Source organism: Poecilia reticulata, chromosome 22, assembly GCF_904066995.2.
Source record: "Poecilia reticulata chromosome 22, P_reticulata-male-v2, whole genome shotgun sequence".
NCBI lineage: Eukaryota > Metazoa > Chordata > Actinopteri > Cyprinodontiformes > Poeciliidae > Poecilia > Poecilia reticulata.
This window is the reverse complement of record NC_088851.1, coordinates 9092757-9109523: the sequence shown is the minus strand read 5'-3', so window position 1 is coordinate 9109523 and position 16767 is coordinate 9092757. Positions and strand designations below refer to the sequence as shown.

At 41.1% G+C, this 16767-nt stretch overlaps 1 protein-coding gene across 3 annotated transcripts in view; it reads left to right on the top strand.

Annotated features, from left to right (window-relative positions):
* efna2a (ephrin-A2a) overlaps positions 1 to 16767 on the top strand; it is a 110624-nt gene extending 93857 nt beyond the window's left edge. The window contains exons 3-5 of one of the 3 annotated variants that reach the window (XM_081602936.1): positions 2831 to 3123; positions 9972 to 10038; positions 12964 to 16767. In XM_081602936.1, the coding sequence (XP_081459062.1) occupies positions 2831 to 3123; positions 9972 to 10038; positions 12964 to 13087 (484 nt within the window). In that variant the 3' untranslated portion in view covers positions 13088 to 16767. Of the gene's footprint in view, positions 1 to 2830; positions 3124 to 9971; positions 10039 to 12959 lie in introns of all 3 variants that reach the window. The other 2 variants (XM_081602935.1, XM_017302528.2) reach the window with 2 other exon arrangements.

Here is a 16767-nt window from a genome sequence, read left to right as displayed (position 1 = left end):
CAATCTTGTGAAACGAGAAAAGTTCTGTTGTACTGGCAAATGGGTTTTATTCAAAGTATTGACAGCATGGGTACCATGAACTATGGTGCAAGTTTGTCAGCATTTATATTTGACAAATGTGTCTCGTATTTCCGTAAAAAATTAAGCACAATCCAAAAAGATATTATTTTCATGGCTTTTAGTCGAAAACATATATATTCACCTTGAAAACCTTTGCCAATGCATGCAATTGACCCAAGATAAAGATCAAATCTTACTGTCGCGTTCAGAACCAGGCCGCGCTGACGATAAACACCGCTTCCTTGTTTCAATGAAACCCGAGAACCGGCATGAGATGAAAAACAGCCGCAGAAACAACCTCTTACTCAACACGTCAAAACAATGGAGACATCAGTGAAGCTCAGAAAGAGGACAAACTTCAAAGCCACATTTCATTCCTCAGACCAACTCTAATCCCTGGAGGACCCCTGCAGATTCCTCTGAGCATAGATCAGTGACTGAAATGGACTATCAACCCCAAACTGCATCACACAAAAAATAAAATAAAATAAAGCGTGGAAAAAAGGCAGTACTTTCTTAGGTAACTTTAAAAATTCCTTGTCAAAAAGAAGCTGCTGGTTCACCTCTATGGCCGCCGAGACGAGTTCCGACTTTCACTAGGTGGTCACCGACGGCTCGATGAATGTCACATGTGATGTCAACACTGTTAAAATATCATACAGAGATATAGGACCAGGAATCCTTTTCACCCACAGCTTTTTCCAACAACTCACTTTTGGAAGGTGACGTACTTCTGTTTTCAAACGAGTTTCAACCTAAATAGCGTTTATCTCACCTCCACACTCAAAAATACAATATACTGCTGATATAAAGTAGTAAAACATATACCTAGTGTTATTGTGGCCTGTTTATTTTACAGAGTTTATTCCATTTTATTTTTCAAACCCCTTGAATTTTCCGCATTTTCTTGGGGTTGAATCCACAAATTCTAATGTTTTTATTTAGGTTTTATTTTGCGGACCAACACAGAGCAGAGATTAATAAGAAAATCTTCAAATCAACATCTGAAATGCGTTGTGTGTGTTTGGATAATAGACTGAAGAGTGTGTTAGCTGTACAAGCTCGGTATATTGTTTTTACCTAAATCGTTGACCAAAAACGACTCCTCAGCTACATTCCCGACCCGTCTGCTTAGTTCGCTGGTCTTCATCATGCTGTATGTTCACTAATGAATACAAATGAACTTCTCCTTAACAATGACATGCTTCTTTGTGTTGGTCTGTCACACAAACTGCGGTGGTTCTTGCATGAATGGCGCTCTGGGTGCAGTCCCTCTGTCTTTCCCCAACCAACCAATCAAAATGCAGGAAACCATATCAAAAGCTGGCACTGCACACGATAAATACGCAGTTGTGCTCAGAAACTGTTAAATATGTTGCAGGGGTGTGAAAATATTTGTAAGTCTGAGTAATAAAATAATTAACATCCACAACTTGAATCTGTTAGCAGGAGTTTCACTTCTTTTACTTCTCAAGTTTAGTTTCCGTACTTGGAGCTCTGGCACAAAGGGAAGCACGGAGATAAAGCCTGTTGTCTGGGTGAAACAATGCAGGCGTATATTTTCAAAGTTTTGCAAAAAGAGCGGAGGTGTCAAAGAGCTCAGGCGTCTTCACACGTGTTCCTGTACCAGCATTTTACATCAGACGTTCTTTGACTTTGTTCTAGATGAAAAAATACAGAAAGGATAAAACATTGTTATATAGTATACTGTATGCATGTCGTTATTTACTCGTTTTTACACATATTTCTTTATGCCAGCCTCAGTAATCAGCGCGTGATGAAATAGCTGAACACCTACTATTCCCGGCTTTGCAGATTTGGATTAAAATATGTTAACGGCCTACTCTTGAACATCACTTTTACCCACTTCTCTCAAGTATCATCCCACCAAGCTCGTTTAAGCTCCCTCACTGGGAAAAGACTCTTGAATCAAAGCTCTCACGCCTTTACTTTAGTAAGTTAAGTTGGTTTCTGTGCATGCTGTAGTGTACCCAAACTTTTAGAAAGTTTTTTTTTTTAAATACCTACCATATAAAATCGGTTTTATGGTCAAAGAACTTGCAGGCTTTTTTCCCCATCTTATTTTTAGGATTTTAAGCAAAGAGAAATGTCAAATATTTTCAAAAAAGAGAATCTCAAATTTTTTTTACATTTATATCACTGCATATTTATTTAAAGTGAAAACTGAACACATTATTTGTGATCTAATGACGAAAAATGGGTGCTGTCTTAGTGTCATTCACTTGTGGAAGTTCTTTACAGATATTACGTAAAGACCGATATCAATAAGAGTCGCTATGGTAGGAATAAAGAGCCACAAGCATTTTTTTTTTCAAATCGAAATTATGCAACATCAGCTGAGTTTATTTAAAGTTACAGATAAATTAATCTCAGGGCATTTTACTTTGGAAAAAAAAAAGTTTGATCCAATTACACTCAAATCTCACTCAGTCAAATTCTAGTTTAATCAATTTCAGCCCCGGGGAATTTAATTGTCTTCACGTTACACAGCGTGATTACATTAGATGGAAACTCACCCCGGCTATTTCTGCTGTGCAATCATACAGGAATCCAGTATTAGGTAGAGAGTCAATATTCATAGTTTTTCAGGGAAAGTAGTCCTTTCCTCTTGCGTCTCTCGCACAATCAAATTCTGTTTCAGCAAACCTCACGATTCCTTCATCCACATCTTTGGAGCGGGTAACACACTTGTCATGTTGAATCACTGAGGTTTTAATCCACAGTTTGTTGTTTTTCTCCTGTTTTGCAGGTTCTGGCATGGCGAGTACAGAGTGGCGGTGAACATCAACGACTATCTAGACATCTACTGTCCTTTCTACGAGGGCCCTCCGTCCCACGGGCGAATGGAGCGCTACATCCTGTTTATGGTCAACCACGAAGGCTACACTTCCTGCCAGCACAGGATGCGCGGCTTCAAACGCTGGGAGTGCAACCGCCCCAGCGGTCCGGACGGGCCCCTGCGCTTCTCAGAAAAGTTCCAGCTCTTCACGCCCTTCTCGCTGGGCTTCGAGTTCAGGCCTGGACACGAGTACTACTACATCTGTAAGCCATCGGCCAGCCCATTCTCTCTTTGTGGATTTTTTTTGCACGGTCCTAAATCTGCATGCCATGCATATGCAAGAGAGCGCGTCTGTTTAGATTTTACCCGCGCTCAACATGCATGTGTAAACGGTATGTAAATATCCAATCAGCAGAAGTTGATAGAGTAACTTTTCCAAACATAGACCCCATTGTTACTCGCATAGCTACAGGCGCGAATAAACACACCTCTCTCCTCTCCCTCGCACTTTTTTTTTTATATCTTGATGTATCTCTCAGCGCGTCTCGATATCATAAGTGGTGTGCTCAGCAAAGTGGTAAAAATGTCACCAGGGGTACTTTGTAATCATTTTTATATTAGCTGTATTGATGTTTCTCCTCACTTCAACAAGTGATGTATTAGTGGCACAAATGAGCTTTGCTCCCCTCGAGAATGTTTTTCTGAATCAAATTAAAGTGCTATCATTCCTCCGAGCTCACGCGGGACAGGCAGAAGCTCGGATGTACTCGTAAACACCTTTTTTTATTTCCCCACCAGCTCCCAGATGGGTTCACTATATATATATATATATATATTGTTAAGAGGAATATTAGTTACAGATCATTCAAAATTTCATATTAGAAATTACGTTGTAAAGCGTTTTTTTTTTGTTTTTTTTTTTTTCCTTGATGCATAGGTGAGTGGAAACACTTTACACAAAAATTTGGTGAGAAACAAACAAAAAAAACGATCAGACAAGGTTAGGATGTCACTTTTGATTAAACTGTGCTGTTGTTTTCTGAGTAAGTGCCCTCCAAACTGGAGCCAACAGCAGAATGAGCAAGATGTGTCCCAATCAGACGTTTTGTCCCTCATATCAGTTTTACTTAACATTAGTCGTTTATTGATTTTGAGACTCAATCTATTGGGTGCAGTTTACTAAAGGGGCAGCTAACGTTAGCATATAGTTTCTCTGTTTTTATGTCACTGGTAGGTAAAAGATAATTTTGTCATTGTATTTATTAATTAGCTCTTTATCTCTATTGTCTAATCAAATCAAATGGTAGATGAGGTCATGTGACACAGAGACAGCGAGCAGCACCTGCAACTACAGTCTCTCTTTCACTGGGAATATAGTTGAGAAGCATGAAAAAACAAATCTTAGACTGCTGATGGGAAACCCAGGCTGCACGATGTGAGGAAAACAGGAAACGTATCGATCTTAGATTAGCTGGCCTTTACTGGTGACTGGTTACTGAATGATAAATACTCAAAGTGAGATATAATGAAGAACACAAAAATGTGGCAAATTAAATGAACGGAAACCCCATTTTTCTTTATAACATGTCGAGACCGGGAGAGAGTAAGACTCTCAGGAGATAACAAGAAGGGTGAACATTGAACATTAAGCCTTCTTTCATTATACAGCAGATCTGTTTTGTTAAGTTTATACGGACAAGCTTTTAAACTCACTTGAATTTGAAAATGTCGGCAGCCTTTCATAAATTCTTGGATTTTAGGTAAGGAATCACATTCTCTACAATGTAGACCAGGAAACTGCTGTTTTAGTAAAGCTAGACATGTTGGTAACTATTTTGGTTTTTTTGTGTGTGTTTTTTTTTACAAAAGCTACTTGAGTGCCATCAGTGACAGTCCACTGCATGACACCATTTCTTCACAGACAGCGGAAAAGCCGACCTTGATCTTTTATAACGGGAGATTATGTATTTGAGCCACGACTTATAACACGACGAAGGTCCTGAGCCACTGGTTTCTATTCGGCCTGAGAGTGGGACAGGTTTCTCTGCCCTTGGACATGGTTCTCATGTTACATCAATATTGCCTCGGTTCTGAGAGTGCTTTCAGAAAAGAAACCAAGAAAAAATACACTGACAGTGTCTGAGGCTTTGATTCACTCTTTCCCTGCTGTCCTGCATTCATATTTTACTCGTCATGCAGAAGCAATTTTTGTTTTTGGCAGTGCAATAAAATAAGCGGAAAACAATCACAAAGCAATAAAAAAGCCGTGTCCCTGCGTGGAAATAATAATCTAAATATAAATATTTCTAATATGTGCGAGTATGGTGTTTGAGTTGTCAACACTACAAAGGCACAGCAGGCAACAGTCGGCAAACTAAAGAGCCGCAGATAACAAGTCATTCTGCTATTTTCCCAGTCAGCACACACACACACACACACACACAGACACACACACATTGTTTTTCATCTTACGTTATGACACTCTGGGCCCCTCCAGACTTGTATAGTTGCTGACTTTGGTATTGTGTCTCTGGAACCCCTTGGGCTTGTGTGCATCCAGATGACTGGAGTGCTTGTGATTATCTTTCGCTACATGTGTGTACGATACGGGGTGGGGGGCTGTCCAGGGTGGGCGGGGAGGGCTCAACTTGGGGTCAGCTGTCAAACAATCGTGAGTCTGTGAAAGGACACGTCCGTCATCCTGATTGACAGCACCGGCGCTCAATTTTCATTTCTCTTTGTCTCCAATCGGAGCAAACCAGCAGCCTCGAACTCACGCGCCGGTCAGGCCTGTTGTCTGAACTGCTGCCCATGACGACTTTAAGCAACCGACCTTTCCGATGAACCAGTGTTTGTGTGCGTTTTCTCCTCACTGGCTTGTGGAACATGTTGAGTGTTGATGGTGATTTGTGGCAAAAGGCCTGCCAGAGAGTCCTTCGGTGTGTTTGTGTGTGTGCGTGTATATATATGTATATGCAGGCAGGACGTGTGTGCGTGTGTGTTTTGTCATGTGCTTGACATGTTGACAGGTCAGTTCCACCCCACACTTGCTTTTCCCAGCTGCCACCTGATGGGGTTGAGTGGTTTTCAATGGGTTTTCAGGATAGATCGGATTGCGGATGTGCTGGGAAACAGAGGTGCTGGGATAGTTGATAAAACAAGGAAAAGGGCAAAGGTGAAACCGAAAGGGAGGGAGCATAAGGAAGAGAAGGGGGGGGGGAGTTCCAGGATGTAACAGAGTGCCCAAAAGAGGAAAAACAGCCTGGTTATTTTCAACATGTAAGGGTTGGGAACGTAGCAACGGTTACGTCAAGGGTAAAGGAGGTGAAAGGCAGAAGGATGAACGAAGGGAGGAGTTGACGGCAGACAGGGAGGGAGCAAAGGGCAAAGGAAGGGTCACGTTTATTTCCTGCGCTCTGTGGATCCTGATGATGGTCCACTGTGAGGTCACCATGGTCTCTGGCAATGCAGACCTCCTCACTGGGGGGAAAAACAATAGGTCTTCTCCCACATTTGTGCAGCACGCATTCCTGCACACACACGTGTGTGTGTGTGTGTGCGGCGCGGGTGTGTGCACGTCGACATGCGTGAGTGGTCAAACTCTGGCCACCATCTCCTCTGAGGTCTCCAGCTCTATTTCACATCAGAGTGAGGTGGGACTAAAAACCCTGATTCAATTTCATCCACTATACTTTGAAGTTTGAATCACTGGAACTTTTTTTTTTTTTTTTTTTTTTTACATTTCTTCCCCTTCTTTTCAAGGGGTAGAAGTATAAAGTCCAGACCACTCAGCGACACTGTGGTTAACTCTGTCACCTCACAGCAAGTGGGGACTTGCGTCTGCTGGGGATTTTGCATGGATTTCCTTTCCAATTCCAAAGACATTCAAGTCAGGTCGATTTGAGAGGCAGCTATTTCCCCCAGGTGTGAATGTGAGTGTGACTGAATCCCATTGGGCAGGCTGATCCATTACAGAGTTGTTTACATTGCTCAGTGTGTTTATAGAATTTCACAAGCTCAGGAACATTGGTTCAGGAGTGCTTTAAAGGACCTGAAGTAACAACCTCAGCCATATGAAAGACTAACTGCATCAAAAAGACTAAAAAGACAGCATGAATAAATACATAAATTCCACATTTTGACAGATTTTTAATGGGTAGCTTAATCAGAAGTGTGTCATTCGGGATGTATTTCTGATTTAATTATGGAAAAATAACCAAATAACATGACCGCTAACGTTAGACACTGATGCGGTTTTCTGACGACGACTGGCAGATTGTCATTTGTCACATTACAAACACAAACTTCTGTGAATTTTACAGAGATGTCATGCGATGCATCGACACAAAGTAGTGCATAACTGTGAAGGGGAAAGAAAGGGACACGCGTTTGTCAAAATCTCCAAATTAAAACTGGAAGAATCTGCCGAGCATTTGCATTTACCTCCCTTTACTCTGATTTTACCAAACAAAACAAAGTGCAGCTGCCTTCAAATGTCATGTAATACCTGAGTGTAATTTATTCTGTGTATAAGCCCATCTGTTCTGGTCGCTGGAGAGCATCAGTGAACAAATGGCATGATAGGAAGCAAGAAACACAGGTCAGAGATAAAGTTAAAGAAATGTTGCATGTAAAAAAAATAATAATAACACCCCAACCTTTGTACGTCTCACAGACTGCTGTTCAACCCATCTTTTTTTCCCCCTTATTTATCCAGACCTGAGAAATCCTAAGTATTTCTCCATAGGTTTGAAATAAGAATACAAAGAAAAAAAAACATATAATAATACATTAAACGTTTTGAGAAACCTTAATTCTTTGTTGAGAAAATATACAGTCAAAGTGTTGGTAGTCCGTCTAACATGCAGACGAAGTCAATTTTGTGCTGCTGCTACATAAAGTTAAACAAAAATGGGAGTTAAAGCCGAAACATGGAAACATTTGAGACTTTTTACTTTTTCTTCTAATTAGTTTATGTAAAACATTGGCTTTTAATAATACCGCTGCAGCATTAGTTTAATAAAAAATAGGTGAGTGGCCATGATTAAAAATAAAAATAAGAAATTGGAAATTCAAAGCTGAAGGTCAGTTTAAAAAAAAATAATAATGATGAGAGGGTCCGTTATTACTTTAAAAACGTTTAACTTTTAATTTTTCCCAAGCAAATCCATGACATGGAGTGTGAGGGTTAAGTAAGTCGTGATGGGATAACCCAGCAGGCAATTTGAATAATTGTAAAAATGCTTGAGAGGAAAGCGTCACTAAATTATGCCGAGAGAAAAGAGGGAGGCATTTAACAGGCCCGCGTTACTCAGCTGGAGTTATTATTTCTGATTGAAGCCAAAAGGCCAACGCCAATAAACTTTCTACATGTTCTATAAACTCACATCATCACCCTGAATATATGGGATTTACATGGAAAATAGCAGGATATCCGTATAAAACACAGTTTCTGTCTTTTTGTTGCACACATATTTAGATCTTTAATGAAACTCTTGAAATTAAAAAGCTATAGAGTCCTTGCCAAGAAAGACAAATACCAAGAAAGCGTTGTTAAATCAAGATTTGGCAATAATAAAAAAAAATCTGATTTTTGGATACAAAAATTTAGTTTTCTTAAATTCACACAGGGGCAAATGCCACATAATGGGTCAATTACAAACCTACGCCCACAGTGATATCTGTTTAAATGTTCCTTAGCAAGTTACACCACTCTGTGTTTTTATTTAGCTTGCTACCATTGGAGTCTCTTCATCTTTTGTTTCCTAGTTCTTATTGTATATCACTCTGTGCATTTTGGTTTAAATTCTTAGTCCTTTCGGTTCATTAGATCCACTCTGTTTCCATTTAGCTTCTCCTATCTCCGGTATTCAGCCTTCCCTCAGATCTCTGCTCAGATTCTCATCCAGCAGCTGTATTTGAGGCTCTTTTTCTCACTGCTGGATTCTGTTGACGCGTTTGCCCTGCTTCCTTTGTTGACGTTTCTCCAAGTTTTCTCATTCCGAAATCCTTCGATCCGACCCCAGGCATGCATCACCTGAAGTCCTACTGTCATCACGGTTCTGGGGTGTTTGGGTTTCATCCGTTTGTATTTTGATTATTTCCTTATTTTCTTCAGCCTTTATCTGCTGTGTCTAATCCCTCCTCTGTAATTACTTTCTTGTTCTCTTGATTAACCCCGAGTGTATATATTTTCTCACCTGTGTCGTTGTTTGATGCTGGGTTCTTGCGTTCATGCATGCACTGACTGTGTTAGTGTGTTCCTAGTTTCCCCTGAGTCCACACCATGTGTTTTTGGACTGTCTTTGTTAAAATATTTTTCAGCTTGTGTCTGAAAATGTCCTGTTGCACTTCGGGTCCTCCTCAAAATCAACAAATCATGACATATGGGTCCCGGTGTGGGTAGAGCAGCACTACAACATTCTTTTATTCAAGTACGAGTAAAAAGTAGATTTCCCAGAAAAGTAAGAGTAAAACAACATTTGGTAAAAAGAAAAAAAAAAAGGTTTCTCAGTTACTAAGTAGCGAATCTTAATATCTGATTTAATATTCTAAAACGTCTCCATGCTCTTTTCTTGCATTTTAAAGACCAGAAAAAAAAACATTAAACAACAAAGCTGGTATGTAAACAAGAAGTATTAAGGTTTGTTTCTTGCATATTTTTGGTTAAAATATGTTTGCTCATCCTTATATTTAAAGGGTATCCAGCAATCTTACTCAATCTTGCTCAAGTATGAGTATAATAGTATAGGAAGATATTAAATGCAAAGGTCATTGAATCTTATTCTGTGCACTTGCCTTATCTTTGAAGTTTAGACATGTCCAGCTACCCGGAGGCAACCAATTGAGTCCATCCAGTGACCGTATATTAACCCCCAATTTACAATGCTCGCGTCTCCACCGCAGCAATTATGCACCCCATTATAGTCAATGACGGCGTTTACACTCCCTCCACACGCAAGCGCAGCACCTTAACATCACCATCCCACTAAACCTAATGACACCTGGCCCCAAAAAGCATCATCAGTTGGACGCTTCACGTATGTAATCAGCTGCACCAATGATTCAATCTCTAAACTGATCGCATTTTCCAATCTCTCTCTGTTTACAGCGTCTCCTCACCCAAACCACGTGGGCCGGGCATGTCTAAAGCTGAAGGTGTATGTCAGACCTCCAGGTAAGTCACGGTCTAACTAAACACACACACACACGCACACACAAACACACGCATGCAAGCGCACGCAGGCAAAGGTCCAGATTGCCTATCAAAGTAAAATTAGAGGAGAATAAGAGGTCTGATGGAATGCCCTGGCAACAGTCTCTGCTCTGATTCAAAGACCAGCCAGGCAACACTTTGACACCTTCAGACACAAGACACACACTCTGACAACACACGCGTTCGCACGTACAGGCGTACACAAGCGCGCACGCGAGGGCCTGCGCGCGCTTAAACACGAGTTTGGAAACGGACGTGGAGATGCGCGTGCGTGTGCATAGGCACAAAGTGGCGTACGCCACTTCACATCAAATCACTTCACATCACGCTGGGTGTGACGGAGACCTTCTGTCCTTGTAAAAAGATAACAGAGGCGGCTGAAAAGTGCTTTTTAAAAAAGGTGACCAACCCTCAGTGTGACTCTGCATACTGGATTTCCTCAGAAGATTCGAGACAGGACTCCCATCCAGTCGACACCTTTGCTTTGCAAATGTTTTTATAATCCTTGGCAAAGCAAACATTTACGCAGTTTCGTGGAATTTTATGTGATAGAGCAACACAAAGTGATGCAGTGGTGTACAAACTTTTTGTCCTGAGGGCCAAAATTGTCAAGTTGAAAGCGCTTGTGGGTCTTCTTTTCTCTTTTTATTTATGTGACATTTATTACTTTATCTGCTCAGATAATAAACTAAAGCATGCAAGAGTTTATTGACGCAAACAAAATGATTTAATTTTGTTTAGTTGCGCAACACAAAAAAGGGTCAGACATTTATTTATTTATTTATTTTACTTTTTGGGGATTGTTGGGTTGTTTTCTCAACTCAAATCTGAGTAAAACTTGCTAGATTCTTGTGGTTCTAAAATATATACATTTTTAAAAGGTTTTATTGGCTCTAGTGGCCTTTATTTGATAGTGAATTGACAGGAAAGTGAGTAATGAGAGAAAGGGGAAGACACGCAGCAAAGGTCACCAGACCAGGAATCGAACCACAGCACCCCCAATAGTTTTAAAATATTACAAAATCATGATAAATGCAAGAACCCAATCAATAGATAAGAAACTTGTGTTGAACCAGACCTTTTTCTTCATTTTTGGACAATTTCATTTGTCTGTTGACCTAAAAGAAATGTAAAAATTGTCCAGGTCACTCTGTGGTCAGAGGCCACATAAAATCTTCCAGAAGGCTGCAAATGGCCACTTAGCCACACTTTGGACACCCATGAAACAGTGTACAATTAAGTGAAAATAAAAAAATAAATGACACCTAATTTTCTAACAAATTAAAATCTGAAAGTGTGATGTGCATTTGCTTGATTACTATGTTTGTGGCTCTGTAGGCTAGTTGGAAACAAAAAAATACCTTCAAGATAACAGCTGTGTGCTTAAATATTAGTTTATCAATCAAATCAAAAGATCATTTTTTGTCTGGCTTTGATAAAACATCTATTAAGGTGAAAAGATATTCAATATTACATTACTCCTCAAGCGCAGAGGTAGCTAAATATTCATATTTTGATGGCATATTAGTCGGTTTTACCTCAGGTGGCCCTTTTGGTGTCTAGAAAATAAATAATATAACTATTATTTATACTTTAGCTGTATTTTTCTTTTAAAATAAATTTTGAAAGCTGTGTATCATTTTGATGGTGGTCTATCACATGAATTTGCCAATAAAATATAAATGTTTGCGATTATATTGTGGCGAAATGTGAAAAAAAATTCAAGGGCTGTAAGTACTTCCGAAGAGTACAGCATGAGTTTTGTAACATTGGTGACTTTTACGTAACAGATTAATTATTGATTTGTTTTTCTAAATGTGGCCGGCTTGTTTCTAAATGTGAAGATGAGGCTCTACTTCGCTGCCTTGCTTTTTTTTTTATATATATATATATATATATATATATATATATAAATAATCTACTTCCAAAATGGCTTCCTGGGTGCAGATTGGGGCTCGGCGCTCTCACAAGTGTTCCTTCCTCGTCGACCTCTGATTCTACCGTTTAAAAATACCTCAAAGGAAACCTAACATACATGGGGATCACATTCTGGCTTACATTACACTACACCTCCACTATTTAAAAAAAATAAAAAATTACATGTGCGTTTGTTCTAATACCAATTTGACCTCGGGAGGGTTCAAAAATAAACCTGATTGAAAGAATCAAACCTGTGTAGTAACACCCCAGACAACGGCACGGCTTTGAAGATCATCACAAAGGAATGTCAGCTTTTTTTTCTTTCTTTTTTTCTCACAGCTTTCCAGCCTCAGATCATTCCATACTCCACTACAGAGGAAGAAAAATCTCTCCTACATTATTACTGATACAACATACGTTCTTTTATTGTCATTGCTGCTGCTTTTCATTAAGTTTCTGTTGTTTTTTTTTATCTGTGTGCAGTTGAAGTAATCTGTCTGACATTGCAACTTTCATCTCCTCGGTGAAATGCTGTCACTGTGTGAGTGAGCTGTGTTTCATATCTGTGCTGTATGAGCGGATGTGTGTGTGTGCGTGTGTGAGTGTCAGCTGCTCCAGATTCAGAGTCTCTGTGATTAAACTGTAATTAGGTTGGTTAACCCCCCTGCAGAGCTCTGTTGCTGTCGTCTTCGTCTCCCTCTTTTCGGCTCTGCATTTCTTTCTGCTGTGTACTCTTTGCCTTTCATTAGCTGTTCAAGGATGAAGAGGGGTTTTTTGTTTTTTTTGTGATTTGTCACTCGCTTTCTGTCTTCCGCCCCACCCTGACAGATCCACTTGTCTCTCCTTTGTTGTTGTTTTTTTTGTTGTTGTTTTGTTTTAAAGTCTGTCATTTTTTGCATCTGTCTGCGTGTCCTTCTCGGTTCAGATATTTTGTCGTTTTCTTTTTCTTTGCCTCTGTTCCAGATGGGTCGGGATACGATTCTCCGGAGCCGTTCCTGACCGACGGAGGTCCGGGCTCCGGCGCAGCAGGCTGGGCAGTTCTGTTTGCGGCTCTGGCCCCGCTCGTCCTGGGACCCGTCTTCAGGCTGTGACTACCCCACCCACCCCCGTCTCCCTCCTCTTCCCGGAGCGCCCATCCTGGGATAATGGGCTGGGCTGGCTGTCCCTCTAAATCCACCACCCCTCAGGGAAGCCCTCTGTCCTCCACTCTCCTTCTTCTTCCCACCTCCACCTGCAGTATGACCACCAACCACCCTCCACTGCCAGCCCCCTTTTATGGCGCCCAGCCACAGACACCCTTTCCTGGATTACCTGCAATGTTTTTTTGTTTTTTTTTTAAGGCAGTCTGGGAAGCTACCTTTCCTTCTCTTATCCCTGAATCGTCGGTGGAGCAGCACCTTTTAGCTGAAAACACAAGAGAAATGTCTCAGCACTCATATCAGGGGGTCCTTTTTTGACTCTTGCCCACTGATGGGGTTAGATGTAGCCATGGCTATGATTAAACTTGTCGTTCCAGTGCAGTCCCCATCCTCCGATCACGGCGGGGTGGGGTTTTGTGGGGAGGGGGGTGAGAGGGACGTCGTACGACAGGCCTGAATGCACAAAAATTGGTTTTTCGCTGCTTCCTCGATCTATGAATTGGAAGTGACCAAGCTCGCATTGAAATATGAATTCAATAGGACGTAGACCATCTCCAAAGTGCAATGAGGATAGGAGTAATTACGACGAGAGCAGGAGAAAAGTGACCTGGACTTTGCTGCGATGTGCAAAGAAAAGTGTGAAAGAATACAGCTGAGGGAAAAAAATAAAAAATAGATCTCACTGCAGTAAGTTAAGAAGTGTAACTTACTGCAGTGCCCAGGAAACTTATTCATACAACTTGAGCTTTGTACAATTTCGTAATCTCCAACCACAAGTTTTAGTGTATTTTCCAGACATTTTATACTGTAGAACTTTGCAACATAGCACATAATTGTGACAGGGAAGTAAAAGACATACATTTTTTTTTATATATATATAAAATATTCCATCTTTCTCTCCATGTCTTTTGGGGTTGTAGCTCTGCCAGCTTTCCACATTTCTACAACAGCTTGTCTCATCCTTAATGGTGAAATACCTGCAGTTTAATTAGACTGGATAAAGAGTCTGCAAACCTCAATTTTCAAGTCCCGACACAGATTCTTAATTGCATCTAGGCCTAAATTTTGACTGGGCCATTCTAACACGTGAACACTTTGATCTAAGCTCCTCCACTGCGTTTCTAGTTGTATTTTCAAGGCGGTCTCAAATGTTCTGTGGTTTTTTAATACATGTCAGCATAGTTGGACACTCATCTCTTGATAGATTTGGTTTCTTTCCATAATCGGATGATGGAATGAAAGCGCTCTGTGAGAAAAGAGTTGAATTCTAATCGGCGCCGCACTTTTCACACTTTTACGCGCAAAAACAGTTGGAACAATTATATTACTCGGTGTTGCTCTAAAACAGTAAAACACATATAAGTTGATGCAATGTGACAAAATGTGAAAAAGTTCAAGTGGTACAAAGACTTTTGGCAAAACACGGCACGCCGTGTGCGTTCGCTACGACTTTCCTGGAGCTCTGAATTTGCATTTTGGCGACAAGTATAACCATAGCCTGTTTTAACGGGGCGGGGGACTGGGTGGGACGTCATGGGTGGGTTTGGTGGGATGTAGATTTTCAGGTGGGCTGTGTTTTGTCTTTTATGTGTTTCTAAACAAAGCATTTATCACGGCCTGGCCTGCACAGGCGTATCCAGCACTAGCTAATGTTGTCTGGGTCGGGTGACTTTTGGAACCAGGACTTTCTCTTGTATGAATGTACCACTGGCCACCCACCTCTTTGTTATTTTCTTTGTTGTTTTTTAGTTTTTCTCCGTATTGTCATGACTGTGGTCACTTACAGTACCTTCTCTTGGATTGGCAGGATTTTATCAATGGCTCTGAGATTCGACGAGAAGGCGGGGGTGAAGGGTGGGAGGGCAGAGGGGAGGGCAGGTGAGAAAAGGAGGCGACACTCAAGTTGCATGACCACTGTGAAACCTTCAGATCAAACTTGTTTCTATTGATATATTTTTTCATGGTGAGAAAAAAAAAAGAAGAAAAATCAGAAAACATCCCGCTTCAACTCTCTTGCTCTCCCTGAGACTTTTTCAGACATCAAAGGCGGGGGAAAGGGGGAGGTGGGGTAGGGGGGGCAATATTCAGACTCCTTCCTCACACAGTTTCTCCTGTCTGGGCTCTCAGTCGTTGATGGATTAGCTTGGGCTGGAAAGATAAATGGACCCGCAGGGCGAAACTGACTGGAAATCGGCCCCCGAAGCCCAACTCGGATCACGACGGACGTAAACAAGGACTGAAGCTGATCCCGGGTCCAGGGGGTTAAACCAATAAGGGAAGCACATAGACTGTGGCAAATGAGGCGAGGTGTGTGAGCAAGCTGTGTGTGAGGTAGCATTACAGAAACACATATATGCACACGCAGACACACCCCCACACACACACACATAAACACTTAAAGCGACAGTGAAAGCCCACACGGACAAGAGCGAACAATCAAAGAAAGAGTGTGTTTGATGGGACTCAAGCATAAAGAGTAAGCACTGTGAACACAAACGCACGCACACACACACACACACACACACACACACACGTAACAATCCATAAACAGATAACCACACTTGCCAACATACATGCAAAAAAATGAGTGCAGTTGTAGACATTTACAAAGACATGCAAACGTGTACAAAACACAAACAAGGGGAAAAGCTTGTTCCCCTATTCCATCTTATTTTTGTAGCATTTAAAAATCACTGTTAATTACTCCTTGGTGGAATGCAGTGATGAGGTTATCGCCTCAGAAGGATTACAACAACAACAAAAATAATGTGTCTTCTTCTGTTCCACTGATGCTGTCCCTCTATCGTTTCTTCTTTTTCCCCGCCGGTTCGTGATCCACAGTTGGTAGCGGCTTTAGGATGCCTCCGGGTCCAAGCGTCATGTATGAGTTTTGTCTCCTTTTCTGTTCGTGGTGTTTTCAGGGCGGGCCTTCGACGTCGGGGTCTTTCGGTCGGGACGGTGGCGTGCTCAGAAGTCGGCTCGGGGAGAGAAACACACAAATAAAGATTGTCTTTTGTCTACTCGAAAACAACCTGCCTGAGTGGAATTTCTTCAGTGGAAACGTGAATTTATTCTCGTTTTATGCATTTCTCCCCCCCTTCCTCCTCCTCCCAAAGGGCAGATGATTGTATTTATGTATTAGACTGCACCTGGGTCTTTATTTGCCCAGTTCATCTTTCTCTGACGTCAGTCTTGGAATGGAGATTATTGAGCTCTGCCAGTCAAAGCATGAAATTATTCAGAAGAAATCACCCTCTCTCATCTTCAGCTGTTTCCCCCTCAGGGAAGTGACAGCTAATCTGAACTGCTGACAACGTGGAGACAGAATAGCTTGATAGCCTTTCCTCTTGTGTTTCTATCAGATTTCCTGCATGGTGACTGACCAGCAATGGGAAGTAACAAAAGAGCATGTCTTCAAATGCTGTTCCGGGGTTTTAATTGTCTTGAATATTTCGATGGTCAGTTGCTTTCCACGGTATTACAATTTTTGGAGGGATATATTGTGTCTTTTACTGCACTACATTGATTTTATAGATAGAGTTAACAGGTTACTTTGAAAATGTTCTGTATAAAATGATCAGATTTTTAAAAATACACCATTTAAATAATACTAAGTGGTTACCACAAGAAAA